This window comes from Vigna radiata, unplaced genomic scaffold (assembly GCF_000741045.1).
Source record: "Vigna radiata var. radiata cultivar VC1973A unplaced genomic scaffold, Vradiata_ver6 scaffold_48, whole genome shotgun sequence".
Taxonomy (NCBI): Eukaryota; Viridiplantae; Streptophyta; class Magnoliopsida; order Fabales; family Fabaceae; genus Vigna; species Vigna radiata.
In genome coordinates, this window is record NW_014542925.1 from 1,908,811 (window position 1) to 1,927,286 (window position 18,476).

The 18,476-nt window shown below is 31.8% G+C and overlaps 2 protein-coding genes and 1 non-coding gene across 3 annotated transcripts; 1 reads left to right on the forward strand and 2 right to left on the reverse strand.

The window, feature by feature from the left end:
* The first annotated feature begins 2,238 nt into the window (after window positions 1–2,238).
* Window positions 2,239–3,170, forward strand: LOC106752822 (glucan endo-1,3-beta-glucosidase). The gene is made up of 4 exons (XM_014634593.2): window positions 2,239–2,461; window positions 2,663–2,691; window positions 2,773–3,019; window positions 3,145–3,170. The coding sequence occupies exons 1-4, from the start codon at window positions 2,389–2,391 to the stop codon at window positions 3,168–3,170; spliced, it is 375 nt and encodes a 124-aa protein (XP_014490079.1). The 5' UTR covers window positions 2,239–2,388.
* A 224-nt stretch (window positions 3,171–3,394) lies between these two features.
* On the reverse strand, window positions 3,395–3,466 carry TRNAP-AGG. Its single transcript has one exon. It is a non-coding gene; the product is annotated as a tRNA-Pro (tRNA).
* Window positions 3,467–8,401: 4,935 nt separating this feature from the next.
* LOC111241002 lies at window positions 8,402–9,540 on the reverse strand. The gene is made up of 2 exons (XM_022777299.1): window positions 9,167–9,540; window positions 8,402–9,072 (listed from the first exon to the last, which is right to left on the reverse strand). Exons 1-2 carry the CDS (start codon window positions 9,524–9,526, stop codon window positions 9,001–9,003), a joined length of 432 nt encoding a protein of 143 aa, XP_022633020.1. The 5' UTR covers window positions 9,527–9,540; the 3' UTR covers window positions 8,402–9,000.
* Between the last annotated feature and the right edge of the window lie 8,936 nt (window positions 9,541–18,476).

An 18,476-nucleotide genomic window follows, 5' to 3' on the forward strand; every position in this document is an offset into this window, starting at 1 on the left:
TTATAAAGAAGTAGAAAGGTATTCCAACTAAATTCTTTTGACTTTATTATTCAATAAAGGATATTAAATTTTTTTGTTTTTGTTTAAATTTTATTTTTTATTTAGTTATATACATCATAAAAACAAAATATTATTTAGTTATACATCATAAAATTTAAACAAAAACAAAAAAATCATCAAAAAATTAAATTTTTTATTTAATCATATTAAATTTTATTAGAAAAAGTACAATAATCATTAAATACTGCAAATGTTGACAAAAACCTGCAATGCATAGAAAATGAGAAGAGAGAGAAAAAGAATTTAACACCGTTTGTCATTATTTGATGGAAGGGACTATTTTGACTCAAAAATTTAAAAATAAGGACCAATTTCAAACACTTTTCTAAAGAGTGACTAAATTGAGATTTGTCAACCAAACTAGGGACAAAGTTGAGTATTAAACCATAAAAGTTAAGTATTCCAACTTCCAAAAACCTTTATTAGCAGCATTTTTCTGCTATAAAATAAATATTAAATTAAAAGGGACAACTTGGGCAAGAAAAAAAAATCTCTAATGGTAACTCTGGTTGCAAAAAGGATGTGAAAATAAAGAGGATAGATTTAATTAAGTTTGTTTGATAAGAAAGAGATAGACGAGATAATCAGATAGTAAATGAGTCCCATTAATATTTTTATATTTTACTTTTCATATATTTTTACTCATTTATTCACCTGTATGTTGTGTTTTTATTTTTTTTCTTAATAAAAACATTTGACTTTTATTTACTTTTTATTTTATTATATTTTGTTCCTACCAAAAGGGCCTAAGATAAACACAACAACTTTTTATATAAAAAATAAATAATACATTTATTATATATATTTAATGTTTAACATGATAATTATATGATTATTACATTAAAAACATTAAATTACTTTTAAAAATCTTTATGCAGGTATCTTATTTTAAGAATCAATAGTTTAATCTTTTTTGGAACGGAACAAGTCTACATTTCTTTCATCGATAGTAACGAATATACTAGAAAGAGATAAATAAAAGGGTTTTCTCAACCCCATACCAAAAATAAAAAGAAAAAGAAATAAGAAAAGAAAATTATTAGTAATCTCCTCCCTTCTTTAGGATGACAATAGGTTAAGATATACGTAGATAAAGAATACATATATGTACGAATAATATGATAAATTAAAACATATGTCATTCGTTATAAATATCGTGAATATTAATTATTTGACGAGAATTTTATTTACAGATATTTACGGAGAGATATTTTGATCATCCTTATTATATACTCTTTATAAGTGTTTGTATATAGAAAATTGTAGAAAATTGTTAAAAAGGTAATTGTTTATAATAAAAAAGAAATTTATTATTTTTAATTAGAAATTGAATAAATGTTTTAATTTGAAGCAAAAGTGGGTGTAAATAAAAATCATAAAAGGATGAGTTAGTTAATTTTTTCACCATTGAAATAAATTTATGCTTTAGTTAGTCAAATATGAAGCGTGTCTATGACGACTTTGTTTTGATAAATAAGACATCTAAGATAAATATTTTAATTTGTTATACAAGTAATTGAAATTTAACATAAAAAAACATTAATTGGTTATTATCATTATAATAATAATAATAATTATTATTATTATTATTATTATTATTATACATTGGGAGGATGTGTATTGGAATATTTCTATTCACGTGGTGCAATAAGAAAAAGGAATATGAAGATATTGAAAATCAAAATATTTGCATTAAATGATGGAGGACAAGGATTTGATAATAACAATATAACCATGAATAATTGAATTTATATATTCATGGAAATTGGGTTGAGCTGTAATATTTTCCTTTCTAAGTATGAGGCAGAAAAACGAATGCATGTGTTTCTAAATGTAACCATCTTTCAAATTTAATTCTTAAAAGCCATGATTTGCCTCTCTTTATCACCATATATCATAGCATGCTATGCTTCTATTTTCTGTAAGGCTACAACTATGGACAGCGATTGCATAATAAGAATCATCATCAATAATCAAATACATATGCTTATATAGAACTTTCTTCAGCTGCAACGTTTTCCCTTCCGAGTATATATGCAGAAAAAACATGCATTCTTCTGTTCCTATTCTCCTGTCTTCTAAATTAGTACCTGCATGTCACTATAATTTCTCCTATCCTTTCATCTTACTGCTATTATCATTACATTCCAACCGCTTTAACGCTGTGTAATCTAATTAATGAGCTAATAATTGGTTTAAAACTGATAAGTATTAATTAACAGTAATTACCTATACCTCTATATATACAATGCCCTTTCAGTTCACATCACAGCACCCCTCAAAGGAAAATAGCATCATTTATCTCTTTACGAATTCAAAGCACACACCATGGCCAAATCAACTGCTTCACTACTTGTTTTTCTTTTCATTTTTCCTCTGCTCCTCTCATCCAACAACTTGGGTAATTATCCTTCTATATGAATTATCCTTTTACAATTTCCACTGAAAGTTCATACTATCTCTCTCTCTCTATACATATATAATACGTTAATATAACTTGTGTTTTTCTGTTGACTAACTTCCAATAGTGCTTTAGAATTGCATGAAATTTTACTTCATTTTGAGCATCTTAGATGTTTGATTAATTGGTTGACTTGTGCAGGAGGGCATGTGAAGTTTGTTTATGGATTGGTGAAAACTCATGACATTACTTGAGTAAGTATATTCTGCATATGAATATGGAAGAAAGCTGATTGTTTGTTTCAAATACAGGAAGCCCAGAAGAGTTGGTGTGTGGCAAAACCTTCATCAAGTGATTCTACACTGGAGAACAACATTGAGTATGCTTGCAGCATCTTGGGTGATTGCAAGATGATCCAGCCAGGTGGATCCTGCTTCGAGCCCAACAATCTGTTGAACCATGCTTCGGTTGTCATGAATCAGTACTATGCATTCAGTGGTGGAAATGGTTGGAACTGTTACTTCGCAGGATCAGGTCTCATAGCTGTCAGTGACCCAAGTAAGCTATAAACATTACATGTTCCTTTTAAGAAATAGGGAAGAAGTTTAACATGTGTTAAAACATGTTTTGTGTCTGTTTTGGGATTGATTCTGAGCTACTTCATGTTGTTTTCTTTGCTGCAGGTTACGATAACTGCAAGTATGCTTAGAGGGAATAAACCTAAAAGAAGTTATATATATATACTTTTACTCCATAGGGTATGTTTGATTTCAGAAGTTTATTAGTGTAGGTACTAGGAAGTTCATTATTCAGTGCTATGATCTTTCTATTTCAAGTTAAGTTTAGTTTTTGTGTGTATTTGGTTGCTTTAATGAAAAATACAATGATTCAGTTATGTTACACAGTGAGAAAGAACCAAAAATATGGTTGTTAGGGGCATTCCGAGAATTGAACTCGGGACCTCTCGCACCCTAAGCGAGAATCATACCACTAGACCAAATGCCCGATGTTGGAATTTAATAAAAGTAAAATTTCTTAATATTTTGTTATTAGTTTAATTTTACAAATGCAAAGATTAACACTAAAATATCAGTTGTCATTTTTTCACAAAGGTAAAAAAAAAAATCATCTCAAGAACAGACGTAAAATCAACGATGACAAGATGATGATCATTATTGCAATAAACAAGATTACGCTCCATAAGTTTTAATTGACTGTAAATTCATATGGATTTACACTAATTTCTTTTTTTAAATTTTGGAGAGAAATGAAAATACCACCATTGCATTGGTATGAAGAATTAGAATTGCCATTAATATCACACTCTATGGCTCTTTAGTTAGATTTTCAGTTTTGAAAAATTTCCATTGAAAAACATTTTTTTTTTCACTAGATACTTTAAAATTTCTCTTTGGAAGCCTTTGGAAAATTAACAATTTAAATTTGTGCTCGTTGCATAAAAAAAAAGTTTTGAAAAAAGAAATTCTTCCCTCTTTTATTTGCATTTATTGGATAACTCTTGTATCTTTATCTATTGTTAATTATTAATAACGACGGGAAAGAAAACTGAACGAATCACGAACCAGGAATCAAACCAGCAAACATTTCTGTCTTTGGAAAATTCTAATTATTGTCATTAAAACAATTACTTGGAACTTCTAATTCAAATTTTTAGAGAATGCTCTAATTAAAAATATTTTTAGTAATAAGTTTTTTATTTATTTCAAATTGTATAACTTAGAGTAAATTTTGTATGTTTCAGATTTTATATTTCAGAATACAAAGTAAAAAAGCGTATTTGAATTTTACTTTTTCAAATACAAAATTTATATTCCTAGGAAGGGTATTCATGTTACATTAATATTGAACTACTTAGAGAATTTAATCATATTTGTTATAACTCTTTGAATTTCAAGTCCAATTGTGGTGATGTGAGCAATTTGTTCTTTTCATTATATTTGATATAATTTGTAGAAGGGAGTTATTCCCTGTACCTCCCCAATTCCAACCCCTACCCCCCAATTTTTTTGGATTTTTTTTAAATACAAAATTAATCTTTATGTTTTTTTTTTTTTTATTTTTACCGTTTTACACCTATTTACTAAAGTTAACCTACTCTTTTACAGTCTGCCTCAGTCAAAACACACAGACTCAAATTCCTCTCCTTCGTATTCCCACCTCCACCAAAGCTTTTGAAACGCTCCTCCTCCAAACGCTCTCTGCAACTCTCACTCTCCCATTTATACGTTAAAAATATATTTAAAAATAATACATCAAAACATATAAATTCCATTATTAAAATATCTGAAAATTAATATAAAAAATAAACTAATAAAACAAATCTTAAAAATGGAATGGGGGGTGGGGGTTAGAATTGGGGAATTACAGGGAGTAACCCCCTTTGTAGAATGGTTTCGGGTTGAGCCCAAAAGCCCAAAAGCTTAACTATGTTAGTTGCCTTCAATCTTCATTTTGTTCACACAATATATACAAAAGAAGACAAATATATTCTCCTTCGAAACTTCAACCCCTTCGTTCCTTCCATATAAATCAAAATAAGAAGGGACCATTTTGCTCAAGCTTTTATTGTTATTCCAGTTTCAATATGTTTTAAGAAAAAATTAATATAGAATAAAACATGTCATATATTTATTGACTATGAGATTTATTCAAAATTAATTAATAAATATTTTTTCAATTTGGAGCAATTTTCTAAATTAATTAAACATTTTTAAAAAGTTTTATAACTTACATGTAAACTTTATGGTTGCTATAACCATATCAAATTTTATTTGTGATATATGTTTAGAGATATTAATTTGTTATAACTTCAATTAATTTTTTTTTGTTGATTCACTTAGAGTAAGTGAGTAGGTTAAAAAAGTCTTAATATTTTATGTTATTCCATAAAATTGATTAAGATTAAAGTCAAAATTACTTTACTTTGTTAGAAGACTTTAATGAGTGCCTAGTGCAAAAGCGTTGTTTAACGTCATCCAATAGACGTCAGTTTGCTGATAATTTGACGTATATGAGTGGACGGTGGCATTATCGTAAATAGCTTGGTAACTTAGATGTCGGTTTCCAGACAACGCGACGTCTATGATATTGTAGACGTCCAAACTGCTTCAAACAGACGTCTAATGGCCTGAGGTAGGTCATAAGACAGTCCCTTGACGTCGGTGTTCACGGGGGGCTGACGTCTATAGGCCTGTAATTAATGCTTTCACCTAATTCCCAGACGCTTAGACGTCGCTTAGTCAACAGGCGACGTCTAAGGCCTGAATATGGAAGGCGAGAAAGATAAAAAATCTTCAATTTAGATGTCGGGGATCTGTGCACGCGACGTCTAAGTGCCTGTAATTAATTAGATTCACCAAATTCGAGGGCCATAGACGTTGGCTAACAGGGGCACCAACGTCTATGTGCCTGTAAGTAATGATGTACATCATTATAGACGTTGGTGCCCCATCACAACTGTCGTCAACATCCCTGACAGGAAATCAAATGTCAATCGTTTCAGCTTCCTAGACGTCGACGTCCAATGGGATTCAAAAGGTCAGTTGAAAAGTTAACTTGGACGTCAAATTAGTAACAGAATTGACGTCTATAGTCATATAGACGTCGACTATCTGGAGAAACCGACGTCCGGTTTCATTTTAAATAGACCGCAAACTCTTCGCGGCATTCAGTTTCTGATATCTTCCTCTTCCTCTTCTCCTTTTTCTCTCGCGACACTCTTCTTTTTCTCCCTTTCAGCACGTCTTCTTTTTGTTGCGGCATTCTATAGTTGTTTGTGATATCTTTATCGTCTTCCTCCTCTCTTTTTCTCTCTTGCGACATTGCATCCCAGGTGCGTGGTTTTATGTTTATGCTTACCGTTTGTTTAGTCTTTCATCGATTATTTTCTGGTTCAACTAATTAACATTTGCTTTCTTTGTGTTGTGTTTTAGTGCAATTTTGTTCCTGTCTTGGGATAACGTAGTAACACATTCTCCCTTTGCTAGCTGCCTCCCGGAAATAGCGGCGTCCTTTGAATTTCTTGTGATCGTTTCAACCCAAAAACGACCCTGGGTTGTTGTCTAGTTTTCGTTTCACCGTGATATTTTCCTCTTGCGGGTGAAAAATGGAACTAAGCAACCACCCAGGTTCGATTTTGGGTTGAAGGGACCATAAGAAATTCAAAAGACGCAAGCTTTTTTTTTTGGGAAACAAGCAAAAGGAGATTGTGCTACTAGGCTATCCAAAGACGGGAACAAAACTACACTAAAACACAACCACTGTATTAGACGTCGGTTAATGCAAAAACCGACATATATATGTGCTCTTAGACGTCGGTCTTTGTCATGTTCGACGTCTATATGTGCTCTTAGACGTCGATTAATGCCTTATCCGATTTCTAATTAGTGCCTTTAGACGTCCATTCAAACCATTGTTGACGTCTATTTACGTCGTTCGTGGGCACTAACTGACGTCATTATAGACGTCTGTGGTTAGGATGTCGGACGTCCCATTGACGTCACCGGTTTAGACGTCGATTTATGAATAGATGTTAAAAGCCCAAAATAACCGACGTTAAATAGTGCTTTTGCACTAGTGAGTTCTTAAATATTTTTTACAATTAAACAAGTCCATAAAATATTTCAAATTATAAATTAATTTTAAATATTTATATGAATTATAATTTAGTTGTTAAATAGTTTTTATTAAATTAACTTAAAAGTTGTGATTTAACCCAACTTGCATCATCTTAGCTCAATTTAGTCCAATTTTGCATGATTATAAGGTCCAACCCAATTGACCTTTCTTGACTTGGGTTAAATTTGACTTAGGCCAATACAACTTTGCCTAACCCGATTTTGAACCAGCTCAGTCTAACAACCTCAACTTATTTTAGTTTGATTCAATAAAGCCTAACTTGAGTTCAACCAAGTTTGACTCATCCAAACTTGGACTAGTCTAGGACAACCTAACATAGGCTAGCTAGGGCAAGACCTATAGTGACCTTTGCTGAACTCGACTTAGTCCCATCTTGATCTAGCCAAACTCAACCTAATTAACCTTGAATTGTGTCTAACCTAGGTTTATTCAAGCTTAGCCAAATCCAATATGCTTTGATCTAACCTAACTTGGACTCGACTCAATAACCTGCATGACTTCAACCAACTAGATCCTACTCATCCTAACTTGGAATCGACTGACATGAGCTTGACTTGACATGGTCTAGCCTAAGTCTAACTATAATTGTCCTAACGTGGGTTTGACCCAAATCAACATGATGGGATCTAACTCAACTTAGGCCTAGTCATACCAACTTGGCATGTTTGTAACTTAACATGGTTTGACATGAGTCGGGCTCATGTCAACCAAACTTTGACTTGACCAAAATTAGACTTGGCTCAACTTGACTTGGTCCAAGTAAAACTTGATTTGACTTTAACCTAGTCCATCTCAACTTGACCTAGACTTGACTTATCTTAGCATGACTTGAACTTGTCCTAACTAGGATTAACTTGCATAAATCTCAACTAGTTTGATAAGGTTCCAATTTGACTCTAACTCAACCTATGTTCTGTTCCTATTCACTTTGTCCTCAATTTGGATATATATATATATATATATATATATATATATATATATATATATATATATATATATATATATATANATATATATATATATATATATATATATATATATATATATATATAATTAAATCCTTTTCATGTGTATACTTTTTTAAAGCAAATATTTGCTTTACACTTTTACTTTTAAGCAAGATTTTTTATTTTAAAAAATAGGTTTAAACCCTCTTTTGGTCCTCATATTTGTTGGTGAATCTCAAATGGGTCCTCATTTTTTTTTTCTGTCTCAATTGTATTCATATACTTGTAAAATTGAGCCAATTAAGCCCTCTAAGTTAAGTTTTCATAAACGGTGTTAAAATTGACTGACGTGGTGCACACTTAATCTGTTGATGTATACGTTTTATATTATGTGAAATTTATTATTTAATTTGTTAGTAAGTATTTTCTAAGTGTTATATGACGTGTTATGTTATATTATTTAATTGTCCAGATTAAGGATTTCTTTCATATTAGGAGATTTTTAATGAAATATGGTTAGAGGGCGACTGGAAAGGAGACCTCTACCAACGGCGACAGTGATGGTTGTTGACAATGGTGAGCAACGATCGGAATTGTTGCAGGTGGCACTCTGATAACATAGTAAAAAATAAATCATTAGAAAAATTTGAAAGCTTTGAGAAAAATAAAAAGGAAAAAATGAAGAACTGAATCGAAAAAATGAAGAAAAATAAGAAGAAAGGGATTGATAACCAGACATTTCTCGTCGGTTACCCAAATAAACCCAGTTATGCATAATCTCTCCTCTAAGCTTCTGAAAGAACCAGACTCTGACCCTCTCTCAGTTTCGAAGCGCCTCCACCTCAGCTACTCCCACATCACTCTAACCATGGATTTGATTCTCCAAACCCTTAACCTTTGTCTCGAAGCTCGCCGCAATGTATTAGGCTTCCATCAGTGGCTCTCTTCAAATCCACAATCCACACACACTGACCACACACCATTGATGATGTTAGGCTCACTATCCTGCAGAATATAAATCAGCAGTAATTGAAACCTATAGAAACAGAAACAAGAAAAAGGGTAGGAAAAAAGTTAAAATTTTGGGAAAAGGTGTAACCCTCGGCAGAGAAGCCGCGGATCTGGTCCCCGAAGCGGGTGGGAAACTTGGACGCGTCGAACCGATCGATGGCGGTGATGCCACTCTTTCCGGCAAGGAGCTACTCGTAATAACCCTTGACGTCGTTGCCGAACACGAACACGAAACAGAGATGAAGAAGACGCATTTGGGGTCCTTCTGGCACTGCAGGGCAGAGACCTTGGGCACTATCGTGGCGAAGACAAAGAAGTCGCATTTAGCGGCGACAACTCTTCTATTGGCGGCATTGTAAGCGGGTCCAAGGGAGAAGCACGAAGGGTGAGCGAGTGAAGAGCTTGCATGATGACGGAGAATGATGGCTGGGTAAGGTTCCTGCTTCATCTTCTCTCGTGTGTTCTTCTACTGAATTTACTGATGAAGTCTCTAATTCCCTTTCTCTATCCCTATTTTATTAAAAATTTTATAATCCTAAGAAATTCTTAACATTACTAATTCAATTTTGTGTCACGTCAAACACGGTTAATTTAGTTAAAAAATTCCGCGTAATATAATAGTTTTACATCAACACATTAAGTGTGTATCAAGTGAACAAATTTTAATGTTGTTTGTGAAAACTTAACGGATAAGGTTTAATTAGTTCAATTTTTCAAATATTTGGACCAATTGAGACAATTTTACAAGTATATGGACCCAATTGAGACCGAAAAAAAATGAGAACCTATTTGAAATTCATCAACAAATATGAGAACCAAAAGAGGATTTAAACCTAAAAAATACGGACAATGCTTAATTGGTTCAATTTTTCAAATATTTGGACCAATTGAGACAATTTTACAAGTATATGGATCCAATTGAGACAAAAAAAAAAATTAAAAACTCATTTAAAATTATTAACAAATATGAAAACCAAAAGAGGGTTTAAACATAAAAAATACCCATGAAATTATCTTAACTTTTATATGAATATTTTGATCCTATAATTTTTTTTATATTCTTTTTGTAGACTTTTTATTATCTTGATCCACATATTTTAAAATCAAACTCTATAAGAAATCTAGTATTTATTTTCTAAAAAAAATGTAATTTTAACCATTTATAAATTTTAATTTGTGTTCATATATCACAACCTACCCATTTCCTTTAATTATAAATTTGTAAATTGTCTTAATAATGCTCAAGCCATATATATCTGGATCTGAAAGAGAATGCATACATATATGGTCGAAATTCAAGGGTTCTCGTTAAAATACTTCAGAGAGAAGCAACAATACAGTAATGTATGCTTTAAAAATACTAATTCATGAAATAAAATTTAAAAAATTACAAAAATAATTTTGGCAGAAACTTTAATATATTTTTAGTCTTCCAAAATTATTGGTCTCTGATAAATTTTCTGTAAATTTCATTATGATATTAACTTTTTTTTTTTACAAATAATATGAATTTTTGTTTCTTGTATCAAAGATATTTTACTTCATTTTCATTTCTACAAGTTTTATTGTTTTAATTCTTTAGTATTGATTTTACGATAGATTAATAATATTTATTTCACGAAGCTTAGGATATTTTTTTAAGTGACACATTATATTATAATGTGTCATTTGAAATGTATTTAACCTTTTATTTAATATATAAGTAATTAGTTATTATCATATAATATTAGGAATCAAAATTCGTAATTTTTTACATGAACGAAAATAAAAAATCTCATTTATTTCACTGAATTTTAAAATATATGTAATCTTTTTAAAAAAAAAAAAATTGTTGTGCAAACACTGAACTGATAATTTGAAAAGATTGAACTTGTACACTAAATTTCAAACATGATATATATATTATGAAATAGAATACATTCACCTTGATTGATATCTTCTCGTATAATTGATACTTTATATATGATCCTCGGCAAAGCGAACAAATACTTATTCATTTTAAATGAACGGTTGAGGGGGAATTAAAGCATAAAATAGTATGTCTCAATCAAAGTTTGTTCCCATTGCAATGGAATATTTATTTATTTCGAAAAATACCAATTTCAAGTCGAATATTTTCTTTTTTCCTTATCGTTTGCTGCGTGACATTAGCATAGTTGCATCACATGGTCATAAGCTTCCTGTTGGAATCTTTTACAACGTACCAAAAGTTGCAACTTTTTTTTTTTTCAACCTAAACAATTGATGCTGACGTGATACTCACACAAACTATATATACCTTACTACACAATAGACATTAATTAGTAACAAAATTCGATATATATAATTTGTTTTTTTTAACTAAGTGCATCGAAAAATGAAGAAATTAATGAAAAGATTAAGAAAATGATGGTTACATAAATAAATAAGATAAACAAAGTACAATTGTGAAAATTGAAAAATAATTGAAAAAGAAATACATCGAGAAAGGCCTTCGTTAGACAAAATTGAAAAAAAAGAAAATGCAAGATTGAAAAGTGAGTTAACATTTGTTAATTGTGATGTAACATTCCCATTTAGGATATTATGTATAACTAAAAGAATGTTATTTGATTAATATAAATATACTTTGATACCATCACAAGTGAAAATTTTTAAAACTTCATTATGTTGTGGTAAAATAATTAAAACTTGGGAAATAATAAGCAATCTCAGTACAATTCGAAATATCGTACTAAAATTTTTCAATATAATTTATTTAAAAAAAATGACATTTGAAAACCTCAACAATCATTCTACACTCGTCTCTCGATCTACACAATATCAACATCACAATAACATCATATGATTTCGTATAAATACGATCATCACATATGGAAACGATCACAAAAAATGCGAGGGTGAACTAACAACATCAACATAAAAAACACATAAAATAATAAAATTGTTATAATACAATTATCTAATAATGTATAAGCTCATAAAATTAATCAATTTCACAACACAAAACACATTATTAATCCAAATTCTATCCAGATAAACCATGTCATCACCACCAATGATTATCGTTATATGTTATTTTTCGTACTCTAGCACACATGACCAGTTCACCAAAACTGGACCTATGCACCAATGTAGGATTTTCTCGTTCACTAAAATGGGGATCACATCAATGTGGGTCTTGCCTGTTTACCAAAATAGGGCCTACACACCAACGCAGGACTTGTCTCTTCACCAAAATAGGGTCTGGTCGCCAAACAAAGGACTTTCTTGCATCACGCCCAAAGAGTACGTAAGACGACATATAATTCATTGTCTCAAACGTAGTTAACACAACATCATAATTTATCAGATAAATGTAAGGAAAAGTAATTCAATCAACACTACAAACACTCTAAACAATTCGACACACAAACTACCAACTCAACAATCACATCACACAACTCAAAGTGCATGGCCAAGACCATAGACTACTCAACCAGGTTTTGAAACCCCAACCTAAACCACACTCAAAAACAATTTCCAAAAACCACGAAACTGAGGTTCCCAAACAACATGGTCATACAGCTCGACCAAAACACAAACAATTCAAACAACACCTTAAACAACTTTGCCAACATCATCAGGAGGTCGACCAACATAAAAAAATCCTCCAAAATAACCCTAAGAACATCCAAATCTGAGCTATAGAACCTCGAAAGCGAGGTTCATAAGATCCCAGACCAGAACAACTTGGCCAGACAACCTTGACAGTTCGGCCATAGCTTGACTATCCTAGAAAATGCACTCTAAACACATAGAAAAACCTAGAATCACATGAAATCATCATAACACATCATTTACTCATCAATTTAATCATAAAACATCATTATAGAAAGGTAGAAAACATGGAAAATGACTATAGCAACATATATACCTTACAAATACATAGTGGGACAGCTCAACATTGTCTTCGATTACATAATGGTTTCGAAAAACAACATGGTCTAGACATATATCTGTTAAGACAAAATTTTCTACACGTCCAAACGCTCTTAGGTTTTGAAGTTTAATCAAATAACATTAAATGAAATGAGAATCTGAAAATATATAAGCACAAAGAATTAGATAGATAGAAACACCAATGATAGAAACAAAATTCCCAAGTCATCCATCAACATAGAAAACCCTTAGGAAAACATGTAGGAAAATAAGTAGGATAGAAGCTTCCAAAAAGGCAACATTCAAGTCCTTAAAGGCAACATTCCAAAAAGCGTTTACAAAAGTCTAGATGATACCATAAGCTAAAATCTTTAATTCGTCCAACGATAAAGTTCTAACTCAACGTTTGGTATCATAGAAAAAACTTATTGATAAACGCTACCTCAACGGTAGAAAATTGAAAAAGCACTTTGTTGTTCTGAACAAACATTAAATGTCATTAAATGCTTAACGTTCAAAAACAACAAAAGTGATAAGAGATAAGACATATATGTTGCATGCATAATCTAATTTATTCTATGTAGATAGCCTAGTACACAATCCATTACTTTATTTGAAACATATCAGATGTGGACATTAGAGACAAAAAAGACATTCATGGAATGTTCTCTTCACAAGAAGAACTATTTGAAAGAAAGTACAACCTAATTCAAGCAAAGTATTGAAAAAGCATGTCTGCTTTAACAAGTTGACTTTAACCAATGGCTACTTCGCAAAAAAGAGAAGACATAAGATTAAAGGCCAAGAGCTCAATCTAACGGATATGTATTCAAGAGCCTTTAAATAAAAGATCACTCAAAGGAAGAATCAAGAGGATAGTACAGAGAAAATTTTATAATGAAAATATTCATCCCATGGAAAGCATTTAAAAGAGAAGCACATAAAAGCTCAAGAAAAAGGAAATATCTGAGCAAAAGAAAAAGAAGAACAATCAAGCAGCACTCTCGAGCTCATTGTAACTTTTTATTACTATTGTAAGAAGAGAGAAAAAGAGAAAAGAGAGAAACACCCAACGAGTCTCTAGACTCTATTGTATTATACACATATTTTCTCTACGAGAGTAATAGTCTAAACGACTTGTAAGCAATCGTTGATTGCGATTGTGAAGAGAATTAAAACACTTGTTGTACTAGAAACTTCTAACTCTTAGCACTAGACTTGACAGACTTGAAAAACTCTTTTTCTCTTTGAAAACTCTCCCACAGTTGTTAGGGTATTATGAGACTAATCCTCATAAATTAAGTATTTATGAAGTACATGAAAAACACTATAATGGGCAGGGAGGTTGAATAGTGTTAATGGAACAATTATTTTCCCATCCCTTGTAATATAACACTTTGTTGAGCTTTGAAATTTTCTTTTAAACACTTAGACACTCGGCCTAATAAAGGATTATAAAAGATAGTTGTTTTTTTCCTACTATTCAGAATGTATAATGTAATCTGTTAAGTTTTTCCTTTTCCTTTAACAATTTTACATCTGTGTAAGATTTAACAAATTAAACAACGCATGCAATCGATTATCTAAATCATACAAGCTAACAACCAATTAATATGACCGTTATAAGTAGATAAGGCTTTAAATGAAAATGATTTTCACAAGTTAAACAATTTAACCGATTAGGAAACTTATGTAATCGGTTAAGTTCCACACTTAAGAAAATTTCCAAATCAATTTCCATTTCAAACATATCAATGCATTCGGCAAACACATGTTGGCATAACAACATGTTTTAATAGATTATACAACTAATGTAATCGATTACTACACAATTGTTTTGCCCTTATTAAGCATGTGTTGAAATTTGGAGAAATTTAACATATTATATACAATGTCTAATCGATTATTTCTACCAGAAATGCAATGCGCAATATGTTTAAACATATGATTTAATTACAATCAATGAATACATGTATTACGCATTTCAAGCACAAACACAGTAATGATCAAGAAATTGTTATGTCATTTGATTGTGCAAGAAACCATAAAACATTTTGATGAATCATTATTTTATCCTATTCACTTAGCTTTCCACACCGAATTGTATTAATGAATTGTGTTTAATTCTCCATTAGATCGAGGCCATATCCGAATTAAATTAATATGCAATTAAAATGCAGTGTAAACTAGGAAGTGACTCCTAGGTCATCTCTCAAGGACCAAATGTGGTTCGGTCATTAGATCAAACACATGGTGTGGGGGGGGGGGGGGGTTTGTGGACAATTTTTTCTTGAAAATGAGCTAATTAAAGCACAAAATTAAACACAAATTTAAAAATGATTGATCATTGGCTCAATTGCATGCTTCCAATCACAGATTAACAACAATTACACACTCCTCTAACCGCTAATCCAACACAAGTTAACCAACTAAGCGAAGACTAACCATGTTTTCATAAAAGTGAATTAAGCAAACATAATTGCTCATATTCAATCAATTATGCACCACATAGTTCATCAACTACGTAGAGAGTAAACACCAATTAGGCAACTAAGTGTATACCCTATTGCAAGTGTAGAAACAAATTCAATATTGAACGAGGCAAGAGCAACATAATGACAATCACAGTGCAAAAATCTCATGGAGACGATGCAATGTTGCTAATGACCAACCAAGAACCCTTAAACTTTCATTAAAATAGAATTCAAACAACAAAACGAACTATTTAACATCATCAAACCTGAAACAAAATGCATAATACGAAAATGCAATGCAAACACATTCAAAAATTGGAAAACGAAACAACAAAGCAAAGTCAATTCGGAAATGTAAATGGCAAGGTGGAACGAAAATGCAAAAACGAAATTGGAACAAGAAACGAAAACGAAATTGCAATTAAAAATGTAAATGATTCAATACATAAAGAGAATGAAAGAAAGAACCTAAAAACGCCAAGGGGGGGGGGGGCGCAAAAACATCCAAGAACAAAACCTAAGAAGAAGAAAACAAAAAATTGAAGAAGAGAGAGAGCTTGAAATCTGATTTTGGGGTTTTAAAAGCCTTAATTACATTCTGCCCTTCATATGAGCTTCTACAAAATATGCCCAAAAATGGCACAAAACTATCATGAAAACAAAATTAAAAAGAAATGTTGACGTGGATAATGGAAAATGACGTGGCCACACTCTTTTTGTCTCAAAATATGATTCTAAAATTGTCCTGCAAATAATAATTGGAATAATTAAGGTCAAATAATTCAAGTTAATAAAAATAAGAATTACTAGTCAAATTAAACCCAAATAGTGAAAATGAGACAATAATGAAGAACTAAAAATTCACTAATATAATTTGATGCGGAAAGCTAAATCAATAGTACAAAATAGTGATTCATCAAAATAAAACACACTTAGTCTTTTTCACTTCTGGGGAAAATGAAGACGTAGAACAAAGAACAAATCAAAAGACACACACAAATAAAGACACACACAAGAAAAACAAACAGATTTACACAATTCTCAATGAATCCTGGAAAGAGAAAAGGAGTAGACAACATGCAACACATAAAAAATCAGAGAAAGCAAATACTCATGGAAATCATCCAAGCAATTCAAGATATGGCAAAATAATCAATCAACTCAAAAGGTGAATTAAAAGAAACAGAACCTCACAGATGCACTATTATTGTTTCTCTCAAGTGTCTAGGGTAAACAATGCCAACCCAATGCACTCAAGAAAGCAAACACAAACAAACTTGGCAAACCTCTAATATTAACACAAAAAAATATGCATGTTCAAATCAAAAAGATCTTTTCATGGTTGTAATGTGGCCAAGGAGAAGGGAGGATAAGATATGAATGAGAAGTAACAAACCAAAAGAAATAGAGGAGCAATGAGGAACAAGTGAAAATACAGTCAAATCACACCCAAAACCTCTAATTCAATCATCTTCTTGACTCCACTATTAAAAAAAATTATTTTTTTGATTTTTTTTTCTAATCTTTCTTTCTATTCTTGTGTTGTCTTTTTTTCTTTTCTCTCTTTTTTTTTTTTTTATATAGAACACTATTGTAACAGACAAAAAGCACTAACAGAGCCAAGAAAACTGACTAGCCAATTCATAAGAATCCCATGAAGACCACACTTATTCCCAAAACAATTCATAAGATCCAAAATTTCCTAAGGTTAAGGTAATCGTGTTTTTTCACTTAAGGGTAATTAATGAGCTTCACAACAAAGAAAAGGGGAAAACATAAGCTCAAAAGGGCTATCAAATGATTAAAACAGGGTAGGCTTATTTGGCTAGAGAGGCTTAAGAACAAAATTTCCTTTATCACTTCCAAACATGCATATCAATCAAGAATCATAAAAAAAAGTCAAGCCAAGGCATATGTGCAAGCAATCAAAAGATATATCACACAAGAAATAACATAAAAGTGGCTCAAATTCTCACATAAGGTATTTCTGTCACAATCAATCAACCTCTCAAACATCATAATCATCTTTCCAAGTAGAGAAAAAGAAAGGATTTCAAACAATAAGTATCAATCAAGTGTAAGACAAGCCTACAACCTAAACAAAATCCATAAACCAAGAGAAACATGTAAAAATGTACACATGACACATGGTTAAAACAACAAATACAACCAAAAACAACAAAAACAAAACAACCTAGAACTAGAAAAAGCTAAACAAAAAAGAATATCCCCCAATAGACCACACTTAAATTACACAGTGTCCCCAATTTGTCATAAACATAAGATCAGAGCAATGAGTACAATCAAAAGATCATGGACAAGTGCAATAAAAGTGGGGAAAAGAGGAGAAGGGAAAAGAAAATTCCCTTGAGTTTGGGTGGAAAATGCCAACTTTAATTGAGTAGCGGAATGTCTTTGATGAAGGTTGAAAAACATTTATTTTCATATGTCAATTTGGACCAAATTACACCTTTTACTACTCAGAATGAGCTTAGAATTAAGCAAAACTCAATAAATGAGTCTGGAGAGAGTCAAAAGTTGTTTTTAGCGATTTTATGCTTGTTTTGCATTGTTTTGAAGCTAATTTGAGAAAATTAGAGAATGGAGTTGAAGATATAGGTCGTTGACTCAAGAAAAGAGCAGAAAAATGAAGATTTGAAGAGTCGACGCACCGCCCGGCGGTTTAAGTGTGCCCGCCGGGCGGTCCAGGACAAGGAGAAGGCATGGCGATTGACGCTGGGCGAAACTGAGGGAAACCGCCCGGCGGTGGCGATTGCCGCTGGGCGGTAGGGAGATTTGTGGCAAACCGCCGGGCAGCACACTTAAATCGCCCAACGGTGGCTCACTGGACTTGGGCCCATTTTCTGACGCACTCCTCACCTATATATACCCCTATTGCGATTTCAGAATCATTCTTTTGACATGGGAGAACGACTAGACCTAATTTTGCTCTCTGGAGAGGATCTCTTGGATGCTTAGGCTCCTTTTCATCTTTTCTAGGGTTTGCTTTTCCATTCTTCTTCC

Excerpts from the sequence above, each read along its gene's own strand:
- LOC106752822 (XM_014634593.2), top strand. The coding sequence starts at position 2,389 with ATGGCCAAATCAACTGCTTCACTACTTGTTTTTCTTTTCATTTTTCCT. Across the intron at positions 2,462-2,662 it reads CCTCTCATCCAACAACTTGG|GAGGGCATGTGAAGTTTGTT; the intron begins GTAATTATCCTT and ends TGACTTGTGCAG. Across the intron at positions 2,692-2,772 it reads TGAAGTTTGTTTATGGATTG|GAAGCCCAGAAGAGTTGGTG; the intron begins GTGAAAACTCAT and ends TTTCAAATACAG.
- LOC111241002 (XM_022777299.1), bottom strand. The coding sequence starts at position 9,526 with ATGAAGCAGGAACCTTACCCAGCCATCATTCTCCGTCATCATGCAAGC. Across the intron at positions 9,073-9,166 it reads CCGCGGCTTCTCTGCCGAGG|GATAGTGAGCCTAACATCAT; the intron begins GTTACACCTTTT and ends TATATTCTGCAG.